General features: G+C 39.9%; 1 protein-coding gene across 1 annotated transcript in view; it reads left to right on the top strand.

Annotated features, from left to right (window-relative positions):
* SPOCK1 (SPARC (osteonectin), cwcv and kazal like domains proteoglycan 1) overlaps positions 1-21,293 on the top strand; it is a 324,732-nt gene that overhangs the window by 105,449 nt on the left and 197,990 nt on the right. Inside the window, exon 3 of the mRNA XM_026101957.2 lies at positions 3,891-3,936. Coding sequence (XP_025957742.1) covers positions 3,891-3,936 — 46 coding nt within the window. The remainder of the gene's footprint in view (positions 1-3,890; positions 3,937-21,293) is intronic.

Here is a 21,293-nt window from a genome sequence, read left to right as displayed (position 1 = left end):
ATCTAAGTTGCCTGGATTTGACACCTGTGCAGTGAATGATAAAAGAATATTTTGCTCTTGTTAGGAAAACTTAATTTATTTTGCACAATACAATGAAAGGGATTTAAATCACTTCAAAACATGTTTCATCTCATCTCTTGATTACTCAAATCAAAACAGTAAGAATCTAATGAAGACCTGAGGCACAGATCTAGCAGCGTATTCTTGTTTTTGTGAAGATGCAGTCTTCATTTGTTATGATTATAACCTGTTCTGAGTTATGCTTTCTGAGGGTCAGATCCTGAAGCAGGAATCCATAATGCTTGGTGAGGAATGGATATAGCAGCAAAAAGGTGGTGTGTGAGGGGCCGTCTTGAGGTCCACCTTGCTCCCTAGGTGGATGCTACCGTAGGCAGATAGTAGACTTTGGAAGGGTTTCTTTTTCACTGCCTTTTGGTTTTCGAAGCTTTCAGATTTACCAGGGCCACACTGCACCTGTGCAAGGGTGAAAGATTTCTTCTCTTTTACATGGAAGCTGAATATCGGTGTCATGATGCGAGACGGGGCCCTGGGTCTGGCAGCCACCAGCATCACCCCCATCCATTCCCATGGGCACGGCTGTGCCCTCTGCGAGGGACACCCAGCTCCAAGGTTTTGGGGCCATTTTTATTCACTGGTGTGTAGAGAGGCCAAGCCAGCACATCACATTTTGATAATATTGGGTTGAGCTAAAGGAGTCAGATATGGACTTGGTCTATGGTACCAATTCTTCCCTTTCTACACATGATTTTAGGCATGCAGAGCCCCTTCAGTTAATTAAAGGATTGACTCAGTCACCTCCAGCCACTGAACCATAGCAAAACCCTTGGAGTGTGAATTTTATGCAAGGAGAGAGATGGTTTTAAATATTTGTTAATCAGAAATATTGCTCGGTCACCGGTTGTACTGAAATGGATCTGTGCCCAGTTTTGCCTTCCCTTCCCTTCCAAGCCCAGCAAATAAACAGGCTTTCAAGTCAGTTAAGGAAAAACTATTTTTAATTCTCTGTTATATATCAGGTATGTTACGGATGAGGTGTGTGGGAAAAACTTTGTGGTGTTTTTGTCAGCCAAAAGGAAATGAAAGAGCATCTTTTATGGTGTGCTCCAGGAGAAACCACCGTGCTGGCAACGTGGCATTTGGCCAACAGCGCAGCAGATGAAAATCGGGCCGTGACAGCCAAGGCGGAGAGGATCATAGTCAGAAAAGGAGGAGAGAAAATGATACAATTTAAAGGTTAAGGTCTTCTGAAATGAGTGATTACACATTTCAAAAGCCGCTGAGGAAAAAAATGATGAATGTTAACATATCTTTATATTGTTTGATTTCATTCTTTTTTTCTTTTCTCATTTGTAATGCTTACGTATTCAGGAAGTTGAGGTAGGTTTTTTTACTTTTAAATTGTAACTAGCCATAGAGTGAATAAAAGTGTGAAATATAATGTATGTTATATTTTAAATTCTTATTATCAGTTATTAATATTGTTATGGGTGGGACATTAATACACGTTGGTTATTCATATGGCAATGTTGATCTATTGACATGCTACTATTAAAATGCCATATTTATACATTATGCCAGGGATGAGGTATTTTGCACACATTAGTACCTGTCCTGGTAGAAAGTTTCAGAACAACCCAGATTTTTGTGCAATCATTTTTGTCATTACAGTATTTTATTGAATGCAAATTTTAAACCTTTTGAATCAAACTAATATTATTATCTTATTTTTCCTTTGGTTTTTTTTATATTGAATGCTAGAAAACAGCTGCAAGTTGCTGTCATGTTTAGGCACTGTGTATTGCTACATCAGCATCCTGCCTTCCTCTTGGAGGGAGTCACGGTGAAACAGTAGCATCCATTTACGTTTGGAGGTGTGAAGAGTGCCTACTTCAAACACAAGTCTTTTCAGGTTAATACATAAGTTTCAGCATGCTGCAGGGTGCTAACACAAAGCGCAGTTCATTTTTCAAATCAGAGCTTTAGGTGGGTCTCAGTGAGGCATGGATTTTCTGCTCAGCCCTAGCTACGGGGGGAATTTCACCTTTACGGTACCGCAACCATTCGCCTACAGCACTTGCTACTCTTAATGCTGCAGTGAAACTGTAGTGCTCCATTTTCTTTTATCCAACTGGCCAGAGTTATTTTGAAGTGCTATTGACCTGATTGCTGGAATGTATGTATTGTCATTATTTACATCTATAAATAAGAATGAGTTTTATATATTTAAAAACCCAGTAGGAAAACCTCAAAGATTTTCTGTATTCTCCTTTTTAAATTTTTTAAATATTTTTCTTTGTGTATTTTTCTGTTTTATACTGTCTTTGCAGGCAAATTCTAAAATAAATATAATTTCAATTTTTAAAAAGCAGGATTAAACAGGTTTGCATAAAGGAAAAGGAATAGGGCTACAGAACAGATGGGTGTTTTGTGCTTTTGTATGAGCAAGGTGCGCTTGCTGTAAAATATTCCTTTGACACTGAAATTGAGATAAACCCGCTTTCCAATCCCTATTTCAAAACTGGTTCCATATGCCAATAGCAGAAGAAATCTTTCTTGGGATTTGAATTATTTAGCAGTTTCTGATGCTGAAAAAACAGCAGCAAAGCAACACCTAGGGGAAAAAATGTAAGTACGGGGAAAAAAGAATATTCTCCTACTAGAAAAAAAATTGCTCAAAAAGCCTAAAAAACAAACCTGTATTTCTCAAAAGTGATTAATGCTTGGTGAGTTGAGCAGCACATCACCATCGATTACAAAGCGTTGCATCACAATGAGGTTTTTGTACCAACAAAGCTGGAGAATTCAAAAGCGAGTCTAATACGCTCCTTCTGGTGCCAAATCCTGTCCTCCTCAAGAGAAAGCGTAGGCTACTTTTGATGTATCTGAAATAAATTATGAATAATCATCTTTGTTGGTACTGCGGGACGTCATCCCTGGCCATGAAGTTGGGGCAGGCGTTGAGCACGCACACGCTTGGAGAAGGAAAAGGCCTTTCCTCCTGGTAGACACACGCAGAATCGCACCCAGCCCGCCTTGTCCCCGGGAGCAGCTAGCCGTCCTTGCCCGGACGCCCTGGAGTGGGCAGCCAAGAGCATCTTTACGGTGTCTCATTTCCACTGATGGGTTTTCGGCCACCCTGTTGGCAAGGAAAAGAAGTCTAGGCATCACGCTGGACAGCTTGCTAAGGATGTCTTTTCAGTGGCAGCCCTTGTCAAGACATACATGTAGAATGCTGGATGTATTAAGACAGAATTAAAGATGAATATGCAGAAAATTGTTACAGTGATGTAGAAATCCTCCATGCTTCCTCACTTCAAATACATTGTTCTGTTGTTGTCACTTCCTTCCTTAACTATTTCTTACAAGTGCTCCTGGATATTACTGTACTTGAAATGTAGTGCTTATGACATTATTGCTGTATTTCTGTACATTTGCAATGGTGTGATATACGTGTCCAAATGAATATATATATTTTTGGATTTCTTCTGCTGATCTTTTACTGCGAGATCTCAGTGTGGGTCATGTCATGTTATCTAAACAATATAATCTTATCTTTATTATCACAGGTTGTAAACTGATATGAAATAATATAGTGTTGTTAGAAAATATTTAATAGGGGACATACTTGGGAAAAACAATTTGGAATGAAAATGTGAGGTGTTGAATTTGAGGAAATTTTTAATCTTTATTTTCTAATCGGTGTTTCCTACTCTTTAGGACATAACCTGTTAATAGTTTTGTCTGATTTGGGTAAAATATGTTAGCAAGAAGAGAGGGGTTGATTCATTTGCAGTTTATTTATATGAAACTGTACTGAAAAGATTGCTTATGTTCTGCCTGAGCTTCCTTTTTCTTTTCTTCCCATTTAGGATGATTATTTCAGAAACTGGAATCCAAACAAGCCTTTTGATCAAGGTAAATTTAGTACATATTTTGTGGTTGTCTTGTGTTGTTTTGTGCTGCACACACATACTTCATCCCTTTTTCCCACGCATTAGGGAAGGCCTATATTCTTATTTAGATCTCATTCCCAATTTAGTCACAGCTTGAGGTGGTTTATAGCTAAAGGTTTGACTCATCTTTGTATTTTTCAGCTGTTTTTCCATGCCCGTCCATTCCAGTTTATTTTCCATGATGATATATGTGCTTAGCAAGGGTGCTCTGTATCTATGAATCCCAGTCTAATGTGCAGTTTAAAATGGGTATCTTCACATACATTTACCGTCATTCTAAAAACTTTGTTAAATGAATGTCATAAATGTAATTAGTTTTACTACCCAACAGTCAAGAGGACAATTCTTTGAAACTGGTTGTGATGTATGAATTTCAGGGCTGGTTTTCAAAACAGAACGATCTTGTATATGTGCTGCTAATTCACATACTGCTTCTGTCGATGAATGCTTTGCACTTTCTTTCTCTTAGTGAGTTGTGAAGTGATGGCAGTGCTTCTTCCACCAATTTCCAGGCCAGCCAACACAGGATAGGAGAAAGGAAACAAAGGCTGTTCCAGTTGCCGTGTCCAGAACAGCACTGGGAACGACGGGCATGTCAGGAAAAAAAGAATCTTAAATGTATAGTTTAAAAGATATGTCAGATAGCAACTCCACATCAAGCCTGCTCTGCTTGGTGTTCAGAGGTAGCAACAGGCTTTTCAGCTGGGGTCGTAAGAGACGTTGCCTCTAAAGATCGTAGCCAGACATCATTGGAAACACGAGGAGCCCTGATGTAGCTAGGCACGGTGGATTGTGTTTGACAGTTGATGTCAGGTCAGGAAAAAAACACTGGAAACAAAGAAATCTCAGCAGTCTGTCCTCTGAAAGCCAGGTACAAAAGCCGTGTATTCTGATTAACATGCCACAAGTTTGTCCTTAAAATCAGAATATTGTATTTTAATGTCACTATTTCTTATATATGCTACTCTGGTGCCAATATCTTGTAAAACTATTTACAGCTGCGTACTAGAGCACCCTCAAAAAAGTGTAGCATGAAACCACCTGGGTCTCAAGTTTCGTTACACTCTTCTTAAAGCTTTCTCAAATGTATTTTTTTCAGGAAAAATGTTACCAATTACATCTTACACAGCCTCTTTTGATTTGGTAGAACCAGTTATGAGCTGTTGGATTTGTGGAGGGTAACAACACACAATATGCAGTGCAGATCAGTTGGCTTCTCTGGCTGCTGTTCAGCAGTTGCTCTTTTTTCCTGTTTGCGGTGTTCAGGGAACTTCGTATAGGTTTTGTGCCTGAGTAACTGGGAGCACAGGTGAGGCCAGGGAATTGCAGCTGTAAGAGCTCAGGTACACGGTAGAATTTTTCCATCGCCTCAGGCATTTTTTTTTAGAAATCCTGTATTTTTTTTTGACTAGTTTTGGTTCATTATTGAACATTATATCTGTTAAATTATAGAACTCCAGTCATAGAATTTTCTTCAAAATGGTATTCTTTTAGTTTGTCTATTGTGTGTTTTTTCAGCAGCAGTTACCCTATGACAGGAGTCATTTTGAAAGGAAGGATTTTATACGCAGTAACTACAAGATAGATGAAGTCCAATTGTATGAATTCACTGCACAATATTAGTCTCTCTTAAACCTTGTGCTCAAAGCAGCATTAAGTGGAGCGTAAGACTTCCACTACCCTTCAGAACAGGGATGAATTTTATCCTTAATGAGTATAGATAACAAGCTAGGTGTGGTGAAGCAGCCATTTGGATATGCAATCGTGATTTTATGTTCAGAAAAGGTATTCATGGAAGCAAATTACTCAGGCACATTATTGAGCAGGCAGGTAGCTTTTTGCTTTCGAAAGTCTGAACTTGCATCTAACTTGGTTTTATATAAATATTGCACATCCTTCTTTTCCTATTTAGCATTAGTGTTTTGCATGTGGCTTTTCAGCATCTTGTATCTCCTGAGGTGCGAGCACCTTCGTGTTTTTAGAACTTGAGTTATGTCCATTTTACTGCTTCATGTTTGCAATTGCTTCACTTTAAAACTGCTCATCCTCCTGCTTCTTTGATGGCCGTGTTGCATTTGCAGGATTTCTCAAGTTTCTCTTCATTTCTCTTTCACTTTTCCAAAGCGAAAGAACTGTGTTTGGCAGTACCATAAGCATACATATTTAAAATTATTGATTGAGCACGTCAGTGAGAGTACCTCATAAATTGGACAGTTATAGGAAAGGAAGGAGCTGCCAGACAGCTAAGAGAAGTAATCTGTTTTTCCATGGACTGAGCAAGGATGAGCCTTATTAATGTGAGAACGCCTGGCGTGGTGGTTGTAAGTTGTTATCTTTGAGAGTAAGCGTGGCCAAGGCCAGACCCGATACGAGTGTCAGCTCCGTATTATGAGTGTTTTTACAATTGGCATTCTGCAGGGAGACACGGATGAAGTGTTGCAGCTCTTTCACGTTTCACATACTTCTAAAAAAGTTTCCATCTGGCGCTCTGAATTCTTAGGCTAAAATGCTCTAAGATTAAAATCCGTCCTTTCCATTGATGAATACATAAAAACCTCTAACTCTGCAGTGCCTCTGTCATACGCTTCTCCCTTTACCCTCAATAGCTACTTCATGGCTTAAAAAAAGAAGAAAAAAAAAGAGGGAAGTCTCATTCAAACAGTTAGGAGTCTGATAAATTGTGGGAAACAAGAAGTTGAGAATTACATGGCCTTCTCCAATAATGACTTATCTCCAGTGTCACTGTGGTTTAACCACTGGATAATGGTTAAAGAACAGCAGACGGCATCAGTGCTGCCTAATTGCAGGAGGTGAGAGAGAAGCATTGGGTTAAAAAAAGTGCCCAATCTCACTTTAGGTTTTCTTAGTAACTGCTAAAACCAGCACCTTAAGTCACACCTGGAAAGGGGAGAAGTTGCAAATAAGATGGCAAAACAGAGCCAACAAGTCATGTTACAGAAAAGCACTTTGGCACCTTTGGAAATTAAGAAGTATGAAGTTATATATGTGAATCATAGCACAAATGAGAAGGAGTGAATCAGTTAAGAAGAAGGCAAGGCATGGATAAATGAATGAAGGGGTAAGGCCGTGAAGGAGGGGTCAGGGCCAGACCAGGAGCTGAAAGCCCCAAAGCTTTGCTTATTCGCTTTGTCATTTGTTTCACAGAAGGGAGGCATAAAAGGGAGTAGTTTTGCCAGTCTGTGATTTGAATCTTAGAATTGCTGAAGTGACTTAAGGAAGGACCCATTAGAAATCTCAGAAGACACATATGTGCTTTTAAAATTTCACTTTACATCTATTTCTATATTTCATTGCTCTTGAATTGTGTGTGTAGCTCCCAGGAATATTATTGGTGGCTTATGCATATTAGAGCAGAAAAGAGTAGATTCTCTGTCTTTCTGGAGATGAAACTTCAGTGTGAAAGGAAAAGGGAAGAGGATACTCTAGTCAAGCAATGTATCTGCAGCAAAAGCCTTTCAGAGTCTCTGGGAGAGATTTTCAAAAGCATTTGAGGGATTTAGGGTTACAAATCCCATTGACTTCAAATGGAACTTGTGCTCCTAACTCTTTCTGCCACCTTGTAACCCTCCGTCTTCCCAAGAGGGGGGGAAAAAAAAGGTAAATCCTGGCAAAATATCGCAAAAAGATTTTGAACTGACAGGCTCTAAAACTGTCTTGTTCATTGTGTTACCGAGATTTCTGACTCGGGGCAAAAATACAAATCATTTTAGAAAATCTAAAATTACACGTTGATACCTTGAAGCGATACAGACAATTGTACATCTGTTACAGATTCTTGTCTCTTTAGAAAGAAAGGGATCATTTCTCTTCCAGCATAAAATCTCTGCTAGCATGCGGATAGTCTGTCTTTGAAGGGTGGAATGCAGGCTGGGAAACACAGTGCGGGTGCAGAGCTCTGCCCTGCGCCCCTAGGGATCCCTGCACTGCTTTCATCTCATTTAACTCTTGTGAATGGACTTTATTTGGCCAACGGATCTTTCTCGTTGACCAACAGGCCACAACTCCTCTTGGTCCTAGTAAAACTCACCCTGGCATAGATGTGAAAATAAGCATTCAAACCTTTCTACGGAGATCTCTCGCACAACAAAGTTACCTTAGAAAAGCGGTGGTTAGTTCCATTACGTATATATGGTGCTACTCCATGTAGTATGGGAGTCTATAGCCACTGACCCCTAAATTCATGGAGGGCTTTCCATGTGTAGTTGTCACCTGAAAACAAAAAGAAAAGGGGAGATAACCTTAGGCTGTTGCTTTGGGACATACAAATCACATGCTGACAAGACTAAGCTCTAAGACATTGGCTCTGTGTGTGTATATATATGTATGTACATATGTATAAAATGTCAAGTAGTTCATTTTGGCACTTGACTGTTTAAATGCCCCCTATGCTCTTGTGCAATTTTGGAGGTAGAGAAGCTTTTACTGTGCATCCTTAGGGGCTCTTGCGTCGGAGGGCCAGCGCGGGTCCCGCGGGAGGAGCCCGAGGCTGCTCCCGGGAGCTCGGCACAGCTGCACCTTCTCGCTGGACACTTGCTGCTTTGGGAGGTGCTGGCAAAGGCAAATTTCAGCCTCGCAACAGCAGTCTCTCCAGGTTTTTCCTGCAGTCGTTGGAGAGAAAAACTTCTCCAGCAGGTGAATGCAAGCAGACGCTTGCCTCTCTCTGTAGGCTGCACTGGAGATCTGCGAGCCTCACTAGGCCAAATCTGGGCAGTGGCAATACCCTCTCTTCGGGACAGCTCTACAGTTTTCTCATGTTTAAAATCATTAGCTAAATATTCTAATTGCGAAGCCAGCACAAGCGAGCCCATGGAGTGGGTGTGGATGAGCAGGCAGGGCAGGAGTAGTGGTCGGAGGGTAGTGCTGGTCAGCAGGGATCCCACGAAGCAAAGGCACGTGCCGGCATCCGTCTGCGCTTCACAGCTGTGCAAACTGAGGGGAATCAGAGGCTTTGAAAATCGGCAGAGTTCAGCTTCTAGGCTCATAGTTGGTTTGCATTTTTTAAAGAAGGCTCTGCTGGGCCCAGCCCTATATTTTTTCCTAAAAGAGTAGCTTTATTCAGCAGATTGAATTATTTAATTAAGCATTAAAAAATATATATAGCAGTGTAAACTAGGTGTCTGCTTTCTGCCTGTAATGCACAGAAAAATAACTGCATGTATTTCTCAAGAAAAAACATACCATGTTTTGTAGGATAGTGACCCAGCGTGTAAGACTTTCACTGAAACAGCCCCTAGAGTCTGGCACAAGGTATCTTTGCATAACCTGCCTTTTCAAGGAAAGTCATTCTGAAGGACTTAGCTGCATCTAAGGGGGTCCTTGAGTAATCAGAATTTATTTTTAGCCTTGCTGCTAGCCCAGCTTTTTATTCATCTTGAATCCAGGCGAAACCACTACGAAGGTGAGCATCCCACCAACAGGGCCAACCTAACGAGGCATTCGAAGAGCAGAAGGCAGGAGAGCGGAGAGCCTGACAGTGATTGCTAGTCATTAATATTGAACCCAATCCTGTCAGAGACAGAAGTCTGAACGCAAAAGAGTGAAAGGGGCAGAGTAGTCAGGATTTTTAAAATATAAATCAAAGGGTTTTGTGTGTGTGTATAGTTTTTTTTTTGACAAGGTCATTTGAGAGTTTTTAAGCAGCTTGACAGCTGACTTGACATACTTTCTAGTCTTCCCCATCTACACTGGCGAAAGAAAAGAGGGAATTGGGAAAAAATTTAGCATAACGCTCTCAAGTCAGTTTTTGATATAGTCATTAAATGTCTAATATTCTTCACCTATTCAGACTTGCCAGAAAATTCGCCTGTTAAGGCTTTATGTATTATTATGAGTGAAAGCTGTTAAATAAGAAAATAAACTTGAGTTATTGATACTTTCGGCTAAGAGCCACTCCTCAATAGCTGTTGTAAATTCTTTTATGGATAAATAGATGTTGTTAATTTTTCTTGGTAGATGCACAAATGAAGAGTGCATTTTGTTAAGTTTAAGGTTGCTGAAAACAATTTGGAATGGCGTCCAATTTGCTCGTCATATGGCTTTTTTAGAGCATCATTACCCAGAAGATAGAAACTGTGGAAGTAATGGGATGCACTTTGTGCTGCCGATACATACGCTCTTAATCCAAAATGTTTAGACCATTGAGTTGCCATTACTGTTATTAATAACAAGGCTATACAAGGACACAGTACAAGGGAGAAAAGCTTGATTCTGTTGAACTGCTGAACTTTTTCTTGAATCTGCCTCTAAACCCATCCACCAGAATTGTCAAATATGTCAGATCGATTAGAGGCAAGGCTCACCCTGTCCGGGGTCACTGCGCCGCTGGCAGATGATTTTATTGGGCTGAGCTGGCCTCAGCTTCCTACCCTGCCACCTGCTCGGAGGCAAGGGGACTGTCTGGAAACCTGAGGACACAGTTTTACCCATCACTGGTGACAGAAAGCAGCCCATGCTGCCGGTCTGCTTAGAAGCACCTACTCCGAAATAGCCTGGACTTTTTCCCCTGTCTCCCATCCTTTCTCTTTATTTTGTCTTTGTCACTAGTGCTTTTCCCCAGTAACTGAGAAACCTAGACAGGGATATTGCCTCTGTCTCTGAGCTGTGTCCTATTTTAGACAAAACCTCCTCCAGCCCCAAATGCCTCTTCCATTGAACTGTACAGAAATCCTCATCTGCCTGAACAGGACCTGGCTGTGGCTGACACTAATGTCAGACAAGCTAGTGTGGACTTGACTATAATTATTAATTTCAGACACGCACGCTATCATTTCAAAGAGTTCCCCTTGAGCACTAAGTCTGCACTGGCAAAACACCCTCACGTTTGAGGAGGAAACTCTGCTTTTGAGTGGATTGCAGCCTCCAGTGTGGCATAACCCGAGTTTTGCAGTTCGGCAGCCCCAGGGAAGTGAATTTGTGCAAATTTAGGGCTTTTTGCATAAAGAGATGGATGTATTGGTATTCATGCTTCCTTTCCTTCTGCACAGAGTTGTATCTCAGTCTTTCCAGTGTCTAACTGGCAAATATAGGCTCCAGAAATGGCATCGTGCAGCTGTGCAGAATAAAGTTAGCCTAAAATTTATAATTGTTCCAAAACCAAAAAGACGATAATGGGAAGCCTGTGCTGCAGGAGGAAAATCATGGAACCTACAATTATTTTTGAACATGTAATTTTCTGTTAGCCAAGTTAAGACGTTCTTTCAGAAAAGCCTGAATAAATTTCTTTCAGAAAATTGTTTTGTACTTTACACATTTCTAGCCACATATATATGTTAGTTTTATAATAAATATTTTCTATTACTGTGCCTCAGATGGCAGATTTCAATTGAATAACTTATTTTGCAATTTATTTTTTGACTGTAGTTGAATCAGTTTTAGAGGCTTATTCATAGGACAACCGCACATGAATTGTGTTTGGAAATCTTCAGTAAATCAGTGCAATTTTAAAACACGCTAACTGAATCAACAGAAAACAATAGCCAAGATGCTGCACCTAAAAGAAACTATCCACCATCAAATGCCTTTTGAGCATGTTTGGCTGCTTGTATCCTCCAGGCAGATGCGTGTAGTCATCTTCACATCTTAAAAACAAAACATTGCGTTCCTTATAAGTTTGTGAGCAACCATTTTTGTCATTAAATATGGCATCAGAAGTGACGGAGATGGGTTGACTATCTGTGATGATATTACGGCTAACGTGCTTTGAAGTGAGACAGTGATCGATAGGCTGTTTGCCTGGGATTTTATTAGCACTCAGGGAGCTCTTGTTAGTTTTGTCAATAATGGTACTGCCTTTCTGTTAGTATCTCTTACTTCTTTGACTGCAAAGCAGACACTCAAGAATTTTTAATGGAAAATTCATGCTCCCCTTGTAGAGCTCAGCTGGCTCCCATTGGAGTGAACACAACTTTGGGAATGCCACAGGATCCAGCCCTGCTCTCGTTGGCATCGTTTAGTGAGCAAGGGACTCTCCTCCCTCTGCTTCAGTTTGGTGTACAGGAGCTTGTTTTTTGAAACACACTTAAACCTTTAAAAATGAACTGCATTTGGCAAATACATACCTGCAAAGCTTCCTTCCCTAAGCTCTAAGAGAAACATCAATGTGTTATTTAAACCAGCTGCTTCCGTTTATATTCTGATTTAACAAGGCCAAACCAAACAAAGGCAAAGTCTCAGGCTTTAAAATATGATTTGGCTTAAATATTGGATGGCAGAGCAGGAGATTTAAACTGCAAGTCAGAATGAGTTTTAAATCATTACCAATCAGAAGAGTAATTTGCACAGTATTTAAACATGTTTATAGAGCTGTGAGTTAGCAGCTGATTAGTAGCTTCATTGGATTCTAACTAGAAAAGAGGAGCTCCTGTGGGATAGAAGGCAGAGTGACAGTGGCCATGGAAAGGTACTGCTCTGAATTTTGAGGAAGAGAAGAATCTCAAAATGAAGACAGATGACTTCAAAATCAGATTTCAGTAAAGTGAGTATTGGTAGGGGCAAAAAAAATACAAGGGAAAAAAATTAAGACAACTGGCATTTCCTTAGTGAAATAATGTAGTGGGCGCAAACACAATTTATGCAATAGCCAAGAACCGCTGAAAAGCGACCAGCTTGGTTATCCACAAGGTTCTAAGTGACCTCAGTTGCAAAAAATTGCATAGAGAAAGTGAAAACTAGGTTGAACTACTAAGGGAGCACAAACTGTAGCACCAGACTCAGTGAGGTGCAAAATGGGATGTCTGGCAACAGATTTAAGAATAACCGTTTCCTACAAGTGTATTAGAAGGAAGAGGAAAAAAAACAAAATAAATGATGGCTTACTGCTTGGTGGAGAGAGAAGCTTATATAAAGGCAATGCTGAGAAGGCCAAAGCAGCATTACCTCTCTTTGCTTTGCTTTTCACTTGAAGGGTCAGCTATGATCAGGTAGTTATCACAATTAATGTCCTCAGCTAAAGTGTGAGATTCTGGATTGGGGGAAGAACAGGCTGGAGTAAATTAGATGTTTGCAAGTCAGCTGGGCCCAGTGGAATTGATCCAAGGGTTAAGTGGATTGTCTGAAATCATTTCAGAATGAATAAAAGTTATCTTTGAAAAGTCATGGAATTGCAGAAGGCTGGAAAAGGGCAAGCATAGTGCTTACTTTTTAAAATGGAAGAGAGGAAGGAAATTGTATCTAGTGAATTGAACCTGAAATCCTGAAAAAAATATACCGGAATAAATATTGAAGCAAATATTTGTTAACAGCAAGTAGATAAGGAGATGAAAAAAAAGCCAGTATGGGTGAGATGGAAAAAAGCCAGTATGGATGCCAGACTAAACTAATTTTCTTCTGTGACATTTACAGGCCTTGAGACTCAGGGATGAGCTTGCAGTCTCACGTATCTTGACTTTAATAAGGCTTTTGACATTGGCTCACATTACTTTCTTATAAGCAAGTTAGAGAAATATTGTCCAAAGGAAACTACTGTGAGGTGGATACACAATCAGTTGGAAGAATACATTCAGGTAGTAGCTGTCAGTCTTTCAATGTCAGGCTGGAAGGATAAATTGAGTAGGGTTCCTCTGTGATCTATTTTGGGTCCAGTATTATTCCCTATTTTCATTACAGAGTAGATGTTGGAGTTAGTATGCTTATTAAATTCAGAGATGTTGCCAAGCTGGAAGGAGCTGTACACATGTTAGAAGAATGGAAATAAAATTCAGAATAGCCTTAAGAAATTAAAAATCAGTCTGAAAATGTAGGATAAATTTCAGTCAGGACAAACGCGAAGTTGTATACTTAGGTAAGAGTGGTCATCTGCACAAAACAGGATGAAGGACAGTTGGGGAGTCATAAATTCTGAGGAAAAAATGGTTGAGGATTACAGTGGATTACAAACTGAACATGAGTCAACAATGTCATTCTGCTGCAAAAAAGGCAAATGTTGCACTGGCACATGTAACTATGAGTAATCCTTTGGCTCTGCTCAGTGCCAGTAAGACCTTGGCTGGCGTACACTGTCCAGATTTGAGTAGCATGCTTCCAGGAGGGTATGAGCCAATTGGAAAGAACCCAGACAAAAGTAACAGATACGATCAGAGTTTCAGAAAATACGTCCTGGAAAGAAAGATTGAAGGAAAGGAAGCGCTTCTGTGGAAAAAAACAAACAAACCTTATTTACAAATGCATAAAATAAACTGCAAAAAGGAATTGTTCTTTGTCTATTGTGGCTAAAAAAGGAGCAATATGATGATCAAAGATGATTGATTTTAGCCTTCATAATGATAAGGTTAGTTACGTGTTGGGACAGCTATTTTAAAGAGGCTGTGGAAGCTAAGTCTTTGGAGGTGTTTAGAAACATCTTAGAGAGATGTCTTATACCTAGTGATCTAACTTGGCCACAGGGGAGTGGAACCAGCAACCTTTCCAGAGCCCTTCCAGAACTGTTATACTGGGATTGTATTCTGCTTAATGGAAACCAGTTAATTCCACTGAAAGAGCCCAGAAGAAATGCTGAAGGAGGTAGTTTGTACAAATAGATTTGCAGTCAAAGCACAGAAGGGAGAAAAGATGAATCAGTGTCCCTTACAAACATTTTGGCACAGCCTGAAAAAATACAGGTTCTCATCTGATGGGAGTAATGAGCATAAGCTTCGGGATTGTTACTAACCAGGGTTGTCATGGGCTTGCAAACCTTCATCAATGTGAATAGGGACTGGCAAAATGCAGCCTGTTTTCTCTGACTGCCTCTCCCTATCTCACTTGCTTTGTAATCTAGTGTCAGTAGGACATCCTGTAGATGGTTCTGTACTTGAATGTTTTATTTGTCTGGCCATGTGGGATTAAAGGTATTATTCTATCCTAACATTAAAGATTTGGGTGAAAATCAGTTGCCTATTCCCTTTCAATTCAGTACATAAAATATGACAATGCACATGTATTTAGCAATTATATCTCCTTCTGTAAACCTAAGTGCCCAGGTTACCAAAACACCGACTGAGTCGCAGCTATTTTTCTTCCTGTTATTCCTGCTTCAGATTAAACATATTTGCATAAAATACATTGTCTCATCTAATCTGAATACTTTCATACCAGCTTTGCAGTCTTTGGTCATTTGAGAAGTTACTTTAACCTACAAAGTGTTGCCTCAATTGTACACAGCAAGATTAAAAAAAAAAAAAAAAAAGTGTTTTCATATACATTCTGCTGCTGTTCTCCACAAAAGCTTCCCAAATACAGTGCATCGAAAATAAATATCAGTTTGGTAGGCAATTTTCAGTTGCTTAATCATGATTCTTCTTTTTGTGTCCTCTGGTTGTAATATATCTGTGGATCTTGACATTAATACGTCTCTTCATGTTGTCGGTTATTGTCTAACAGCTTTCTTTAAAGCTCTCGTTCCATTCAGTGTCTTCATTTTTCATACATTGCCTTTAAAGTGTAGGTGCTGGAAAACTGCATATGAAGATGATGGTTCCTCTTCAGCTGTCCTCTGTTCAAGGTTTTAATCTATTTTATCTAAGGGAGATGAATAAATAGCGCTATTATCTTACATAGCATGGCCGTGCATTCTTGCAGTGCCTCTGTAGCTGTATGAGTACTTCATGAAGTGGTGCCTCCAGATGAGGAACTCTCATGTCCACTTTCAGCACAAGGCGAGGCAGTAGAATCAGATCTGTAATATGTTCCTGGGACAGCTTTAGTTTATGAGCTGAAGAGTTAATTCACTTAGTCCCTCACCTCCCATCTTATCCTTAATGTCAGATAATCAGAACTCCATGATAAATGGATGTTTAAATAAGCAATCCTAGGGATCGTTGTGTATTAGAACAATCTTTAATGCATGTAAGTAAGCACTATTGCAATTATTCTAATGTGATAGTGCAGTGTGTCATGGAGTTTCTCCTTCCCTTTAACTGCTTGTTAAGATAATCAGTAAATGTCTGTAGTAGTTGATACGAGCAAATGTATCTTTGCGGTGAGCACTCTGGCCCCTAAGCCTGTTTCTCTGTTCATTGGAGGCCTTTGGAATGACTGTAGATATTTAAAACCAAGCAGTAGGGAGTTGTTGAGATGGGCTGTAGAAATATTAAAAAATGAGAAAGGGGAAAACCTCCGATTTCCACAGTGATCACAGAAAAAATGTATATGCTCCTCTTTCAGTAGACCACAAAACTACCTAGGGAAGCAGTGTTAGCTTTTTTTTTTAAAAAAAAAAAAAAAAAAAAAAAAAAAAAAAAGTCTTGCCATGATTTGTTTGTTCTATTCTGAACATTAGTACTAATTGCTTTTACAGTTATGGTAGATTCACACTGGACCTATTTATCCTCAAAGTCTGGATCATAGTTACCTATCTCATAGGAGTTCATGGTGCAATAATTGTGTACGCCTTCTGTAAGCAGCATTTCCAACTTAGGTGTTATCAGTCATCACCACTTTGCATCTGTTATGTTAATGGCAGCACTGTAAGGTGTCCATTCTCCTGTGGGTGCCAATGCATGTGTCTCTCCCTCTCTCTGCTGTTTTTTCTCCAATTTGCCTGGTAGTACAAGTAGTAGGAGAGAGCACATGATGACTGTCTGCAGTATGCCTATAGAAGGATATTCTTTTTTTTACCTACTATTCCAAGTAACAGTGCTCTCTCTAAATTCAACCTTCTCAGCGCCTGCTCTCTGGTTTGAATATCCAGCTGACAGCCATTCATACAAGCACAAGCTGAATGCTTTTATTCATCCTCCAGGTAGTCTTTGTTAAGTGTCCATCTTCCACAAATGCTTACTTCAATAAGTTACTTCAATGGTTTCAAGTGTAACACTGTGCCTGATTATGTAAGGGGTTTTTTTTTAATCATTGGAAATTCTTAGGTTGCTAACAGAAAAAATGCAAAGTTAAAAGAAGGTGCACATCAGTAGTGATACGGAGACTCTCTGTCTCTCTGCATACGTTATGCAGCAAAGGGGAGACTGCTTGTTCTAACCCATTTGATTGCACATCTGCATGAGAGCTGGCTAAAATCTTTTTTTCATGATAGAACCTGAAAACTTTTCAGCAATCACATCTCTTTTTTTCTGTTTTCTTACTAGCTTGGTAAGAAAACATCCTACCTATCTGAATGTCTGCTTGGGCTGACAGCTTTTACACAGGTCACACTGAAGTAATTTGAACTAAGTAAAACCATGAAAAGCCATGTTTCAAGTAAAGCCATGAAAAGCAGTTTATCTGGAAAACACCAGCATCCATTAAGGACAACAATACCTCCAGGAATCAGAAACATAAAGATCATGGTCATGATTGTTTAGATCATTTTGATCAGGAGTTATTCCCTTGCATTTTTAGACCCTGCCTTGATATAAATCCTAAATATGCCCTTACTGATGTACTGAGTATGGGCTGCACCTAGTTGTTCTAGCTCTTAATTACCTAACTTTTCTTCTGCCTTCATCATTATTTTATTGCAAGAAAAGCAGCCTGTTGTTTGGGCAAACATTGCTCATTTTCTTTGTTTCTCCTTCTCAGCTGCTTTTTCCTTAAGTGGCACTTTTCGTGTATTTTCATGCGCAGGACTGTGCCAATAACATTTTTTCCAATGCCTATAAATAAATTAAGTATACTGTTGCTTGAAAGAGAAATTGCTATCAGTTGGTGTTCCCACTACCTGCAAAATACTTCAACTTCTTTCAGTTTCTGTTACTGTGCTCTCCCTTGAATTTGTATAGGAAGCTGCATTCCCTGTTAGTACCATGTGGTGCGTTTGTGTGCCGCGTGCTTGATGTATGGAGCTGTTGCAAACACCTAGTGCGCATAGCTTAGCTTTCGAAATTGCACTGAAGATGGACGTTTTGACAGATGCAGCTGTTGACATGATTTGGAAATAGGCCTGTTTGTATCAGTCAGGCGGTAACTCCAGCTTTCAAAACAGAAAAAAATAAATGTTTGACATGAAAGAGGAAAGAGAGGCCGTGTATCTAGTGGAAGTAGAGAGCCAGAGGCCAAAAGGAGGAATGCACTAGCGAGCTATATCCGTTGCTTTTATTATGGTACAACAAATATATTCATTTTAACAGGCCACTCTTTTAAACAGAACATGGTTGCTGGACTTCATCTAATCTACCTAGCTATCTGAAAGCCAGTTGAGTAGTCTGAAGTAGATGTCCAGTTATTCTTTATAGTAGACACTGATTTAAGTGCCTCAGATTGGGTAATATACTGGGAACTTTTTTGAGGACTAGCTAAGACTAACTAACTTTTATAAGGCTAAAGTTAGATGGAATCAGTCGTTGTATAGATCCTGCCCAGGAAATCAAGAAACATGTGGGGAGCTCTTCCGCATACTGTGATCTCCTCTTTGCCACAGAAGAAGACGAGACCCAAAGCACAATGTCTTTAAACTGGTGAGGATCCCCTATGGGTTTTTGAAGCTGAAACTCAGTGGGCCTGAATTAGAATGGATGGGAAAAAAAAGGAACACGTTGTCTCTGTTTGGTCCTGCAGAACTCTCACAGGAGAAGTAATGCAGCCTGGCTCTATGCTTGCTTCCCCATAAAGTCACCTTCATGAGGAGAGGTCTTACTTTGCTGAGCTGAAGTCCTGTTAATGTCATCTGGATGATTGTGAGGGATTCTGGTGTCTGTAAGAGCAGAAATATTCTAGCCAATTCAGCAACAGATGCTTTGAAAATGAAAGATAACAGCTGTACCTCCATCCCAGTCCTCCTCCTGAGCATGATTTGCTGTCACTGCAGTTTCTAGGCATGGGTAGATGTCAAAGGAGAAGGCTGAGGGCAGACACTGAGAAGTTTGAGGTAAACACTGTCCAGAAATTGTACATGTTCTGCTTTCAGAGAGGGAAAAGGATAAAGAGAGCCTGTCCGGAGCAATGTATTATTAATAGTGTTGCTCACTGTTGCAGTTTAAGACCAAAAGGTAGTGTGGAGACTAAATGAATATGCATGCCAAAACCCTTTAATCACAGTTATATGCAATTTTATGGATTATATGGCTTCCCTGTTCTGTGGGAGAGGTAGCGCAGTCCAGGAGAGAAGCTGGCCAGGTTGGTGGAGCAGTTCCAGCTGTGCCATGTGTAGTCCTGGTGCAGGGTCATGGGGTCTGATGGCTTTCTGGTTCCCTGGGCTTCCCTTTTTTGGGGTTCTCTCCAGAGTCTCTTCCCCTAGCATTTCCCAAAAATCCTTTCATTTCCTTAGTTATAGGATTGGGTAGAGATTACCTCCTTGGTGACTGCTCCGTTCAGATTGCGTTGTTGTTTTCTGTCGCTGTTGTCGGTGCCCACAGTCTGCTTCTTCAGGACGCTTCTTGATGATCAACGGATTGTTTGCATAGTTTGGCTATCAGTTTCCCTGATCATGTGAAAACTATTCAAGGTTCATTCCAAATAGCTCACGGGAAATGTGTGTCACTAAGTAACCATGTCGGGTGTTGCTTACAAGCAAGAGTCTCCCTGAACATGTTTACCCCTATAAGCATTTGTATCATCTTAGCGGACACTGGAGTATTTAAAGGTTTCCTAGCTAAAAACCTAGCAAGGCATCAGATATTCAGTGAAAAAAAAGTGTTTATACGTGTGTTGGGGGGGAAGGCTGCAGGAGCAGGAAATTTAGGGTAGTATCACTTTTCCTGCTTTCCTTTGAGCTGGGGAGAGATGGGGAAGAGGGAGCAGAGAGACATGAAAATGAAGTATTCAATAGATGATGTTTAACTAAAAGGACACTTTGGGAGAGAGTCAGAGAAGGTAATTGATTTTCTGTGTGACAATCCTCTGGCATAGCTGATTTTTCCTTGTCTGTTTTTATGCTGTCTGTTTTGTCATTCTAGCAGGGAGGAAAGAGTCTTTTGCTTACTTTTTGCTTATTTTTCTGAGAGAGAGGGGAAAAAAAACAGGATTTCTATGCAGCTTTTAAGTTAAAAAATTATTGTTTTGGATTAAAATGCTGAATCCCAGCTGTCCAGACCTCAAGATGTAAAGTTTTTAGCTCACTTGTAGTTATCATTCAGTGAAAGAAGTATGGGGCTTCCGTAGGCTGTTGGAGCAAGGCGGTACCTGATGGAGACATTGCTTTGTGTTGGGTGGAAAGGCCAAGAAGGAAAGATGTCTCTGGAGGGAAGGTTTTTCTTCTGAGAACTTTCTGATGGGCTTTTGGCATGTGTATATTAGATTTTGTTTTGGTCTCTCCTTCCATGTGTTTGTCCAGCATATTGGTGCAATAAGATATTTTAAAAGAAAATTCCTAAAAATTAAAGGCTGAGATATTCACAAGCATGCTTTTATAAGGTATTGAATAGCTGTAAGAGGATGTATTTATATGTAGGCAATTTCCTCAACAATAAGAATAGTTATTCTGAGAAATTAATTTTCAGCATGCTGACTAAATAAAAAGTTCATTAAAATCTTTGTATGATACATAGTAGGGAGCTAATAACAATATTTTGTCTTGTATATCAGTTGTGGTAGATGTGAATTAACCAGTATTTTAATAAAAATTAATAGTGGCATTTATTTCCCATTGAGTGGAGTGAATTTACGTGATGTGTCTGAACCATATAAAAAGTCTAGGGTGTGGATGTATGTGGTGAATGGATTTTATTTTAATGAATTATAATATAATTGCCCTGTCCTTGCAATTAAAGTTAGGCATTAAATCTTAATTCCTTAATTCCTTTGCATCCTATTTTGATGGGGAGAGAGAAGGAAGTACTAACAATTCCTTTAAGCTTATAAAGCTAGAAGAAGTGCATGACGAATAGATTTAAAACGGATTACCAAGAGGTAGAACACAAAGGTAGAATTACTTTGGGGTCAAATTCTGTCCTCACTTACACACGGGCTCCTTTGTGAAGTTACAGTGAATTAAACTGAGCTTAGACTTGCATTACTTAGGTGAAAAATGTCAGTTTATGCTCACTGTATATTTCCCTTTTTCAGTTGTTCTGATACAATTTCCCAATAACTGCATTTGTCACATACTTTTTCATACGCTTATATACATCATATGTTTTGAGAATACAGCTGAACAATTTTGTGCCAAACTAGCTTCTTCATTTTTAAGCTTGGGTGAATTGCTCATCTTAGCTTGTGCTTTTGGCCTCTTTCTCCTCTGGCAGGTGAAGAGAAGTGATAAGTAGAAGCGTAGTAGTATTGGCTGTGTTGGTAGAATTACCTAAAACTTTTGAGGGATCAGGAAGCCAACTTCTCATCTCTTGCCCTCCCTTAACACGACAGTCACAACAGTGCCTTAGGTCTCTTCCTTGATTCTGCTCGCGGTGTCCTTCTGGGTAGCGACCAGTGTTCTGGTGGCCTTGTTGTCTCACA

This window comes from Dromaius novaehollandiae, chromosome 15 (genome assembly GCF_036370855.1).
Source record: "Dromaius novaehollandiae isolate bDroNov1 chromosome 15, bDroNov1.hap1, whole genome shotgun sequence".
Lineage (NCBI taxonomy): Eukaryota > Metazoa > Chordata > Aves > Casuariiformes > Dromaiidae > Dromaius > Dromaius novaehollandiae.
This window is presented reverse-complemented; position numbering and strand designations above follow the sequence as displayed.